Genomic DNA, 12,830 nt, shown 5'->3' on the forward strand with positions numbered 1-12,830 from the left:
AAAATCCATAACACATTGATGGGAGAATTAAAGGACAAGTTCACCTTCATAAACATTAGGATTGAGAGAATGCAACAATAATAGTAGAACACATCAGTGAAAGTTTGACGAAAATTGGACAATCGATGCAAAAGTTATGAATTTTTTAAATTTTTGTGTTGGAACCGCTGGATGAGGAGACTACTACAGCTTGTGAGTCATATGCGTACAAAAGTATAAAGAAAATGTAAAAGAAAATTCAACATATTTTCACTTTTCTCGCATAATAAAGGAGCTCTTGACTTGCCTCTTTCTAAAGGCAGGGGGAATAATATTACCCATAACATTTGTCGGTAACGAGTCAGGGGAATGTGTATTTTTTTCAAAAGATGGAATTTTGTGAAATTCTCTTTATATTTTCCTTATATTGTTGTACGCATGTGACATCTAAGTTATTCATACACTGCAGTAGTCTTCTCATCCAGCTGTTACTGCACAAAAACTTCAAAAATTCATAACTTTTGAACGGATTGTCTGATTTTCCTCAAACTTTCACTGATGTGTTCTACTAATATTGCTACATTCTCTCAATCCTTATGTTTATGAAGGTGAACTTGTCCTTCAATCTGTGATCTCTCTATGCTGTGTTGAAGTGCATCGTTTATGATAGTTATAACCCATCCCGAGCTTGTCAAAGTACAGCAATCATTAGTCCTTTTATTTGATATTGATTTTCTTGATAAAGATCACAGATCTTGTCTGCTGTTTCACAATTTCTTCTCCATCCTGACTGAAAATGAAAAGAATCTCAAATATTTTTAAGAGATCTTCCCACAGTCTGAGCACATTCTAACAGATACCACGCTTCGTTCCCAGGCTTGACATATTACTGATTGATAGATACAATGTACTTTCCTCTTGAGAAGTGTACCAGTAATCATTACCCATACCAGCTAGGTGCTAGGGGTCAACAAGATATACTTGTAAAGCTAGCCTACAAACTTGTAGATTAAGTGGTCTTGGTTTCTTACAGAATATGTGACCGCAGTCAGCTGGAAGGACATCAATATAGAATGTCATACTTCTATTAACATCTTTCATGCTGTATGATTTTTTTTTCTATCCTTGATCTGGGTTAAGATGTACCTACGTAGATTGACCCATGTGAATGTGTTGTGAACTGCCATGTAGCATTGGCTGTTCTTCTGTAGGTACAGTGTACTTAGTTACTTTTATACTAATGTATGATGCCGTGGTTGTTTCAAGTGCCATAGGTCGCTCATAAAGTACAGTGTATCTTCATGCAATTCCATGACAGAACCTGAGTGTGTTTGTTAGCTGAATGTAAACAGAGTAGAAATCAATAAAGCTCTCATGGATTGACCAACTGCCATGCCTCATTTGCATATATATTGATCCCACTTTTCTTTTCATTCAGTGATAGCCAGTGCAGGTTTCCTTTCCCTTCTCAATTTGTCTAGCATTACGTCACAGTGCCCTTTGGTTATTTCAGGAGTGTGAAATAGACTGAGTACAGTACATGGGGGTTTTCTCCTGAAAATTTGATTCAGTCGTGTGCACCATTGTATCATTACTCCGCTGTACATGTAGATGTGCCTAGGTGTCAGACGTGAAACATCAAAGTTCTGTGCTAAGACCACATAACATCTGTGGTGGAGGAAATTTAGTCCAACGGCTTTAAAGTCAAAATTGAGTCTGTTGACAAATATGCATTTTTAAAAATGTGTATGAAAACATGATTCTGGCTTCTCAGACACAAAATTGTATGCATGTACCAAACTTCATGGGCTAAAAAAATCAACCATGCTGGCACTTTGTATCGTAAGAAGTTGTTAAATGTATGGTGTTTGGCTGAATTTGTCTAACACCATCAGACACGTGAATGGATTCATATACATTTGTATATCTTGTAATATTGTATGCCCAAACCAGCCTGTCAATTAAAGACCCAGTAGTGTTGGCAGACTATGTAATGAATAGGTCAGCACGACTCAGTATACAAAAGTGTGGGAATCCTTGTAATGGATTATGTACAGCTTTGTATGCAGCACATACTGTATGCAGTGGAAGAATCTCGACTGAAGTTGTGCGTCCACTGAGTGGACGTACAAGATACAACTTTTGCACTTCATTGCACATACATTTGCTGACAGGCAATTCTAGTAGGTCTGCACTTGTGATTTTCAAGTGTACCCCAGTGGGCTGCCTGTGAAGATTGTTCAATTGGGCCAACATTCCCATTACATTTGCATTTGCATAAAATTGCATTTGCATTTGCATTTGCATTTGCATTTACATTTACATTTACATAAAATTTTACATTTACATTTACGTTTACTTTTATGTTTGCGTTTACGTTTACGTTAACGTTTACATTGTGTCTTCAAGCTACCAGAAAATGCAGGCACATTGTACACACACATACTCATAATGCATGTACACATTATGTACAGACAGAGAGACAGAGAAAATTCAGTTATCAATATGATTCCCTCTCCCCTCTCCTGGCTCTAGCCTATAGGGTAGCTTGGCACCATGTACAACGGGGTCGGCTTGGCCACGGCCCGGGGCAGTGGCACCAATGGCTACATCCAGCGCAACTTTGCCCTGGTGAGGAACCAGAAACAGAAGGTGGACTACAAGTCGGAGGAGGAGATCCGGAAGGCGGAGGCGCTCCTCTACCGGCCCCCCAACCAGGAGATCCTGGCCCACAAGCGGAAGAGGCAGGTGGAGCTGAAGTGTGCCGAGATGAAGGAGGTGATGGAGGAGCAGGGGTGAGTACATTGTAGGATGATGACAAAGACATGCCCTCCATGTCGACCAAATCTGTGATGGTTTAAAAACTGATGGACTGATGAATCAGTGATTTCTCTTAAGGGATTCAATGATATTGATGGCATGATCTTTTTAAAGATAAAATTGTCAGAAAATCAAGTGATAATACTTCAATGGATGGGTACATTGATATATTAGTGGCTAAGTTGATTGATGGATTACTGGAAGGAGAGATACATATGTGTACATGTATGTGCTTGAAGAAGTTGATGGATAGTAGCAAAAGCGGTAAGACTGAGAGAAGAGTTGTCGAAGAGAGATTAAGTTACAACAACACCTTGTAGTATTTGTTACAACCAATGAATACATGCTGCAGATAAATCATGTCTTGCTCTGATGGTATAAAGGGATTGTGAATCTTCTGTGTACATGTACATATTTGGAAGTAGGGATGATGGCCAGAGTATGTAAGTGAATCATTTCCTGATGACACAGACTAAAATCTCGAAGCTGAACTTTCAATTATTTGTAAGCAATGCAAAGAACACTTTGCCATGGAGGAAATTTGCTGAATGACTCTATATTTGTGTCACAGTACACATGGTAGCTCTTTTTGTGAATCTGACACATTAGATACCACATGGTATTTAAACAAAATGTGATTCTACCTTATCATGTTGTTGGTATGTCTTGAATTATTTGTGCAGAACATATTCCAAGGAGGAGATAGAGAAGAAAGTGGCTGCTTTCAGAAAGATGCTCTTTGAGAAAGAAGGCATAGCTGACCTGGCTGGCAAAGCGACACCGGAAAGAGCAAGGTCAGTTGTAGTTTATCTCCTCTTTCTCTCTCCTTTGTTATTCTTGTGAAATTGAATTGGCTGCAAGTTGCAGTCCTGTAGGACAAGTGTCCGATTACTTGAATACTTAATATCTGGCATTCAGGTTAATAATGCATTCGTTGACTTTCATTTGGTGTTGATGCAGTAGCCTCTGAATAGCATGTAATGCATTTTGATGCATCTTTGGGTGAAAGATGTTCAGGTGCGTGGGCGCTTCTGGCTTGCATAAAGATGTTTTGGTAGACTTTCACCCAATATCAGTTTGGAAGAATTTTATATTTCACACATTCCGTAGTCAATTAATCTCCTAGTGTATGCAAAGCACTTTTGACAGTTCCATGAAATGGATGCAGTTTGTTTTACAGTAACGTTGGTTCCATATGAGCATGTCTCTTCTGATATGTTGTGGACGATGCTGTGATGATGATGATGACGATAATGATCGTTAATAAATCCATCATTGTGATTATGATTATGATTGTGATTATGATGATGATTATCATTGTTATCATGATCATTTTGTAAATGCATGACCATGTTTCATCAGCTTGACAGATTCGCATGAGATTGCTGAGGCCAAAGAGAAACAGAACGCCAAGCTGAGGGAAGCGTTTGGTATCAAAGATGGCTACGTCGACGGCAGTTCCTTTGACCCAGAGAGAAAGGCTAAGGAAGCCGAGGCTAAGGCAATGGCTGAGAAGAAATATGAGTAAGGCACAAATGATTTGATATGTAGTCATATGTATCTCAGATGTTGATGTCTTCGGTTGTTACAAAGATATCTTTCTTTAGAGCTTGTCATTGATAATTTCTTTGTAAATCATTATCAGCAGTGATGAACTGAAGTATCTTTTGTAACAATGTCTAGATAGTCATAATCAATTCAACTCTAGTCTTGAACTAGGGTTGACTCGTTACATGACTATTTTGGGACTTCTGTGAATGGTACCTCCCCAGCACAAAAAAAAGATGAAGAAATCATAACATTGTTAATTGCATGTAATTGTAATACATTTGGTCATGTAAAAAAAAAAGGGGTGTTTGTTTTTTGATGAATCTTTGAGATTTTTGTGAATTGATTATGAATATTTACACATTGTTGCAAAAGATACTTCAGCTCCTAACCTTTTTGCTGGGTATAACAAGTCTTGAATTAGGGTTGATTCGTTACATGACTATTTTGGGACTTTTGTGAATGGTCCCTCCCCAGCACAAAGAAAAAAACTTTGCAGAAAATTGCATGTAGTACATTTTATCATGTAAAATTCACCAACTCACCGTCAGGGGTCAGATTTGTTTGTGAGTGAGTGAATGAGAGCGAGAGGGAGTGTGTGTATGTGGGGGGGGGGGGGTGCATGCATGCATGTGGTGCGTGTGTGTGTTTGTTTGTGTCTTGAAACAAGCATTTTTTTTTTTTTAGCAGCCCTTGTGATGTGTGTGGCCTTTTGTATTGTATTGAAGAAACAAAAAAAAAAAAACCCACAATGCATCTCATAATTTGTTTGTGTGTTTTTTACTTTCTACCAGGATACTTCGAGAACCTAGTCGTTCACCATCACCACCTCCAAAGAAGAAGAAGAAGAAAAGTGGTCACAGGAGCAGGTTAGAGATCAGCTTCTTAACATGTTTCTTGTGGCCGGCAGAAATGCCTTTCCCTACATTTAGACCTAAAAAAAGAGAGCTTGAAACCCTGTCCTCTTGGTTGCATTTTTCATTTTCCATCATATTTGTGTGATTTTTCTTCTGGTAGTGTATGATCAAAGAATTTAACTTATATGACAATTGTCACAAAATGTATGGGACTGTTTTTCTGTGCTCTTTTCCACTGTATAATACTGTAAAACGCGAAATGTTCGCGTGCATTTTAATTTCGCGAATTTCGCGAGCGCCAAGATTCGCGAAATTAAAATGCATGCGAAATTTCTTATCTACACTATATGCATTGAACGCAAGAGGCAATTTGCGAAAATTTCTTGCCACGAAAAAGGCCATCGGCCCCAATATGCGAAAATTTCGTGCCGCGAGTATATCATGTTTTACAGTATCCATTCAGTGATTAGAAGGGCCCCTTTGTAACCAACAGTCAGGTGATGAGATCCCTGATGATGTCATAATAGGTTGCATTCTTTGTGCAGCCTATTGAGTGTGTCCTTTTAGCGTGTTATTGTTCATGCTTGTTATCGTTCAATGCAGAGATTGTCGAAATTCTTTCACAAGAATATTAGATCAATAAAAAACTGGCAAGAATTGGGAAAAAAACCCCTCAAAAATAGTCCAGTCACATACCTCGTACAAGATGTCAAGGGGTTCAGCACAGTGAATGTGATCCAGCTGTACATGTATGTGAAAGTCCTTTAGATGGAATGTTAGGTGATGGAAAAACAAAACAAAACAAGAAACATCTCTAGAATGGAGCTCCACACTGTGTAATTATCATGCCCTAAAATGCATGCTGTGAACGCTATTAGCAGATTTGCCATCCCAAGGACAATTAGACAGTCCTACAATTAGTGGCATTACAATAGCAGTCCAAAGAAAAAGGGTGCAACATTATGCTTCTGGTTGCACACCTTTTCATAATGTAGTTTTTCCTCCTTACTCTCTTGGAAATGTTTTCACATGTGAGCCAAGTAGAGCTTGTCAGTAAACTAGTCCATGATTTTTGTTTTTCACTGTAACGGAAGCTGTCGTTGCTGAGAGCAACTAGCTGCTAGGGCTTACACTGCAGTGTTGATGGCACGTCGGTGAAACATATACAGAATGCGAACACTTGGATTGGCATCGATGAACTTCCCCATGCATGCCTGTACACTTCAGAGATCAGTTAATGCCACTTGACACATCATTGAATAAATGGTGCACAAAGACTGCACGATATTAGTGGCCTGGAATTGGCATCGTAAATCAACAATAGTGTCACTTAGAGCGCTGCATGGAATTGAATTATTGAGTTGTCCGTTTTTGTGTGTGTGTGACAAAAAGGATTAATCATGACAGAGTGCCACTTTCCCTCTTCAGGCATGAGTTGAGGCATGAGAGCCAGTTTATAGGGTAATTTCATGCATCAGGATAAAAGTGCACTTTTACAGAATAATAGCAATATGTTTCCTGCTTTTACTCGAGGTCGATCTATTAGCTAAGTGCTCCTGGTGGGAATTGCACTCGATGTCCATTGCTTGTTTCTCCAATTTCGTTTCCCTCATTTTGCAACCTGACAGGTGAAATGCAGATGACATATATAATGTGCTAATGTTATTTAGAGGGATACTGATGGGTCACCAGAATATGAGTAGAAGTTGAGGTCATCTCAAGGGGAGTATGAATGCTTTAGATTAGAAGTGGTTTCATGTCTATGTATCCAAGCAAACCACTGTTATCCTTTTTATGCCTCCGCCAACGAAGTGGCCGGAGGCATTATGTTTTCGGGTCGTCCATCCGTCCGTCCGTCCGTAGAGTCCGTAGAGTATGACAAGACAAATATTCACTGGTATTTTGGGGTCAAAGGTCAAAGGTCACAAAGGTCCTTATGATACTGTAAAACGAGGAATTTTCGCGTGCACTTTAATTTTGCGAATTTTGCGAGCGCCAAGATTCGCGAAATTAAAATGCACGCGAAAGTCCTTGTTTACACTATATGCATTGAACGCCAGTGGCACTTCGCGAAAATTTCATGCCACGAAAAAGGCTGTCGGTTCCAATTTGCGAAAAATTCATGCCGCGAGTATATCATGTTTTACAGTATAACAAAAATGAAATATTTTTATAATATTACAGATGTTAGACCCATAAACTTCAGTTAAAAGCCACTGATTAACATTGTGTTTGATCGATTTAAAAAATTCTAAAACTGAGCTGCCTGACCAGTCTAATTATGTTCAGATGGATGACAAAACAAAGAAGAATGCAAAAATAATGAAAGTAACACATTAACTATGAAGATATCTATGATAATTGCATTTATTCTCGGTCTGAGAATAATTCTAGCACAGTAGTCTATGGAGGTGATTTCAAATTTTTTCTCCATGCCTTGAAAATTACTCAATGCATAAACTTATGAAAGGGTCAAAGTCAAGTTAAGTTCTTAAATCCCCAAATACATGCTCTCCTATTCATCCAATTAAACATAGGTCGAGGAAGGTGAACATTCAACACATTTGTGACAAACACGTGATTTTAAATATTTTCCAAATTTTGTTAAAATGTAATCACACATTGGCCACATGAACTATAGACCTATTAGGAGAATCATGCATTATGACGGAGGCATACCAGTCGCCATAGCGACATTTCTATTTTTTTTTGCCATCCAGAGTTTAGGAGATGTGTAATTATTGTTTTGACCGTGCATTCCTAACTCAGATCAGAAAGTCACTCACCGGCGCGAAAGGAGAAGAAGAAGAAGTCTCATAAGTCGAAGCACAGGTAAGAGTTCCCTCACTATTCCTGTGTGTTTTTCCTGTCATTGCTTCTCTTCTGTGTTGCATGCTTTTAAAAGAAACAAAAAACAAAACAAAAGAAAAAACCCATTATCGTTAAATCGAAACATCAAGTGCCTAGCCTAACACCTCCGTAGATCGCTGCTATTGATTGACCATGTATTAACCGCCCTCGGGGTCTTGAATATACTCTTGCATTTTGTCACGTATCCTGGAACGTATTCAGCGGCTTTGTGTGGTTACAAGTGATAGTGTATTGGCAATGTATGTGGAGAAATTGTCTGTAACCTACTGTAAGGAGTGGAATCATCTGTCGCTCGTGCTAATTTAAAATGTCTTCAATTTTGGAATGAGCGGTAAACACGCTGGTCAAGATGACATACGACAGTGAGTGGAACGTCGAGTATTGCAGATTTCTTTGAATTATAAATACGTATGTCAGTGATTCGTTTCAAAGTGTGTCTATATCCAACATCAAAGTTGATTTATTTGAGTAATCACATCTTGATAACCTGAAGGATATGCTGTGTTTTTCTTTTCCTTTTTTTGACACTTGCTGTAATGATAATGGCAATGCCTTCACACGCATTTACTTAATACTCTATATTATTCTCTCTCCCCTGTTTTGTTTTTCGTTCTCCCACGAAGACATATGCAAGCTTTCAGTGGACATAAAAAATAGATTTTTTTTTTCTTTTTTGTTCTTTTCCTCCTTGCTAAAAACACTGGCGCAAAACAAGATATGTATGCATTTCATTTTATTGAAACATTTCTTTGGTACACACAAGACATGATATCATGACTGAGAGATGTGGATTTTTAGAGTGTAATATGTAAATAACACGTCATCAATATTGATGTTTCTTCCCCTCATTATTCACAGCCGTACAATATAGCTGTTAATTTGTATGTAAATAGTATATGCATGTGCATTAATGGCAGGAAAAATTGGCAGTGTGGATACAGTTATTGAACTTGCGTCATTCTAGGTCAACCATGTTTTTTGGGTCCCCAATTCACAATGGTGTTTGCAGTTAACATTCAACATGATGATAAATGCAGTTGATGCAGGGACAATAGGAATAATCCTAAGTGGTATTGTGGTTTTTTGGCTGCTGCAGTACTGATTGCTGATGTTTCAGCTTCAAATGATTGTGAACCTCCTTCTGAAACACTCCTCCTGGACATGATTCATAATGTATCCCGAATGGTGGAGAAAGGTACGAGAGTGAAGTCAGTCTCATTTTGTCCTGCGATGCCTGTCTGTGGCTTTGAATTGAATTAAGTGTTTGAGTGGACAGTGCTAGAGATATAAGATGAGGGAAACCTCCACTACATCCCTTGCCATTTAAAAGTGCAGGCTCAGTCATAGCCCAACTGAGAGTGGGACACATTCTCTCTAAATTTCAGCTCTATGCCAGTTGGCAAGGCTGCGTGCCGAGAACCAGCAACTTTTCCTCCTGCTCTGTGCTGTATTTTGAAGTGATAGGGTAGAGGAGTTGTAACCCAAGTGATTTCTAAGGGGCGGATCCGGGAATTCCGTAAAGGGGAGGCGCCTTTACAAAATTAAAGGGGGAGCACACTCCCATTTGTTGTCTTTTCATTTTTTTTTTTCCAATTCAAATGAATTTATTAGGAATTTTGTGCATCGAATATATATTACAAATGAAATACAGTAATTTCTTTTTGTTTACAAGACAATAGAACATACAGTGTGTACATCTGAAAATAAAACTGTGATTTATGTGTACAGATTAAAGAAAAGAATAAAATAACACGTCAATTGGGAATCAATCGGGATAAAGTGAATCAAGTGATCAGACTGAATTATGGCACATGTATTGGGAGTGTGAATGCAGAAGACTGTCATCAAATAAGCATATAGCTTGAAGATACGACAGCCTTGAAAGAGAAGAAAAAAGAAAAGAAAAGAAGAAACGAAAACTAAAGAGGGGGTGCGTGCCTGGTGCACCCCCCTCTGGATCCGCCACTGCTATTGGCCAGAGACGCCGTGCTTGGTCAGATTAGCTCCATCATTACTCATTAGAAGATATACTGTAAGAAATTTGCAGTTGAAAGAGAGTAGATCAAAACAATCAGAGGGGGAAAAAAAGGGGGGGTAGGGGTGTTAAGAGGGAGGAGGTCTCCAAGTCTCTCTCATTCTGCAAGCGGCTTTTTGAAAATGTTGATATCTTTCATGTCTGGGTAAAAAAAATATGAAAATCTCTGCAATGTGAGAATCATTTTTGCCCATTGAGATGCATTTTGCACACATCTGTCTCTGAGTGGTCTTTATAAGTCTCCCTGATTGTGATGGGCAAAGGGGAATGAATGTGGATAGCCCCAGGTCATGAGAAGACCAACAGTATTGTAGCTCATTTCTAATTAAGGCCATCAAGGGGTAGAGTTGGTTGGAGTGTGCTCGTGGGTTGTTGTAATGAACTACGATGCCATACAATGGCTTTATATACCAAGGAAGAAAAATGAAGCATATGAAATTAGATGCTACTTGTAACCTTAAATGCAGTCAGGTCAAAATGAGCTCCTGTAGACTGTAATGGAAGCTGCCATTACAACATACTTTCAATGCCTGGCCTTATGTTGGGCGCAACTGAATGGCAGGATTTCCCTGTCCCTTTTGCTCTCTATATTGTATTTTTTACCAACTTTTTTTCGTGTAAATACCAGTATTGAAAGTCACTTTCATCTCAGGTGTGGAACATTATTGCCTCAAAAATCAAACATTTACTATTAATCTGTTTGTAATGTTCGTTTGGTTGTCAAGTTTGAACTCATTGTGGAGAAACAAAATGTATGCAACTCTCCCAGGTAGGAAAATTTCTTTTTCATTAATACATTGTATGATGTATTTTTCTTGTTGAATATTCCACATAGGGTTGATACATGATATTCTATGATGTACAGCTTTTTTTTGTGTGTGTGTACAGTGTATTATGCTTAATGCTACAGAACAAATCTATTAACAGTGTTGAATAGATGTGTTGGTGGATTGACATTTAAGTGCTCTTTTGTAAAAAAAAAAAAGAAAAAAAAAAGATAAAAGATAAGATAGTATACATACTTGCTGAAGCATCTTTGATTTGCAAATATTGTATAGTTTCTGTACAGATCGTTAAGTGTCATTTTGTCAATTAGATGGAATGATTTTTATGCCTCCACCCTCTTATTTAATGAACTCAAGTTTTCCTGATGATGGATCAGATTAGCATTAAAAAAAACACCATTTGTATTACGCACATACGGATAGCAGATGCAATTCTAAAAGTGAACTACCAAAGAAATCAGCTCTAACAATCCTAACTATTCAAGGGTAACAAGTGTCAAAGCAAGGGCTATTCCTTCTGTGCTCATATTTCTGCAAGGCCATCACCCAAAAGTATTTAATAATCATCTTGAGGCCAGCTTACTTTTGTTTTTTTGTTTGATTTTTTTTTTACAACATTGGAACAATTTTGTAATCTGCAGTGTTCAAATGCTATGTAATTAAAAATACCAAAAGAAAAAAAAAATGGGAAAGAATTTTTTTGGTGTGAATCAATAAATTGGGCATGTTCATAAAAAGAGAGAACCTAGATGTTTGAAGCGGTCACTATAGAATATAAAGAATGTTATCATGACTCCATTGTAATTTGTGTGACCTCATTTTTGACGCCTGAATTATGATAGTATGAAAATGGTGATAGCAAAAATATTAAATCTCCAGAATTCACAAAGGTAGCTTAAATTCAGCCGGTGAATTGTGTACACATCATCTGCAGACTTCCAGTTACAAACTTGTGCTCACACACATGCGAAAGGTACCTCTACTTCACCCTTGGTCCATGGATTATATCAAAACAATGGATTTGATTCAAACTACCTTTGCGACAAACATGCCACACCCACCACATACTTACATAGACACACTTGATCTTTGGGTACGTACACAGCCTTAGTCTGGGGGATACATGTAGTTGAAATTGTTGCAATTTCATTTCAAAATCTAGCTGCCATTAACACCACAACTAATTCTTATGGCAGGGGCCATAGCAAGCTACACATCTTCAATGTTTGAATCCTCTGGTTATAGAAATAACTATTTATCTTCAAGCCTCACACTTGCAGCTTTGTGACTAGAAATTCGAATGAGAAGCCCCAAAACAGTTTCGTGTGATGCTGAGATATTTTGGAACAATGCTGTAGGAGAAATGCGGTGTGGCGACCAGCGTGAGGGAGATCTTGTAGCCTGCGTGTTCATCATTCATGTGTAGGCTATACCGCACATGTATACAGAGGGAAGTTATCAGGAGTGAAAGAGGGAATGATTAACTTAGTTTTTGCGAGTCTCTGCAGCTGGGGGTCTCCCACCATCATGCAGTCAGTTGTAAAACTGGTGTAATGGCCAGCATCCATACATGGGTGGTAAAGTGCCCCCACATCTTGTCACGAAGCAGCAGAAATATTGATAGGTGGAAAAGTTGTGCATTCAGCACTCACATGCCCACACATTATGTCTTAAAAACAATGCACTTTGAAAGGGATGCATGAGTAAGTTGACAAGAACAGAATATTATTTCTTATCTGATTTGGTGCTGGTAGTAATGCAGTAAAGTCAAACTGCTTTAATTTGTGGCACTGAAAAACAGAAATCTGAATTTTGTCAATTTTCATGTTGCTGTAGATGAATTGCTCTGCTGGAATAAAAGTGCACAATGTTTTGGTGACTGTAAATGAAACCTTTAATTATTCATACATAATAAACTTCATACACCAAATTCAA

At 38.3% G+C, this 12,830-nt stretch overlaps 1 protein-coding gene across 5 annotated transcripts in view; it reads left to right on the forward strand.

Annotated features, from left to right (window-relative positions):
- LOC139728210 (uncharacterized) overlaps positions 1–12,830 on the forward strand; it is a 41,524-nt gene that overhangs the window by 3,109 nt on the left and 25,585 nt on the right. For 4 of the 5 annotated variants that reach the window (XM_071639175.1, XM_071639170.1, XM_071639172.1 and 1 more), the window contains exons 2-6: positions 2,515–2,774; positions 3,483–3,593; positions 4,162–4,323; positions 5,142–5,216; positions 7,974–8,036. In XM_071639175.1, the coding sequence (XP_071495276.1) occupies positions 2,536–2,774; positions 3,483–3,593; positions 4,162–4,323; positions 5,142–5,216; positions 7,974–8,036 (650 nt within the window). In that variant the 5' untranslated portion in view covers positions 2,515–2,535. Of the gene's footprint in view, positions 1–2,496; positions 2,775–3,482; positions 3,594–4,161; positions 4,324–5,141; positions 5,217–7,973; positions 8,037–12,830 lie in introns of those variants that run through there. The other variant, XM_071639171.1, reaches the window with a different exon arrangement.

The sequence above is a fragment of the Diadema antillarum genome, unplaced genomic scaffold (genome assembly GCF_040938485.1).
Source record: "Diadema antillarum isolate AM-2024a unplaced genomic scaffold, OU_Dant_1.0 seq00000169_RagTag, whole genome shotgun sequence".
In the NCBI taxonomy this organism is placed as follows: Eukaryota; Metazoa; Echinodermata; class Echinoidea; order Diadematoida; family Diadematidae; genus Diadema; species Diadema antillarum.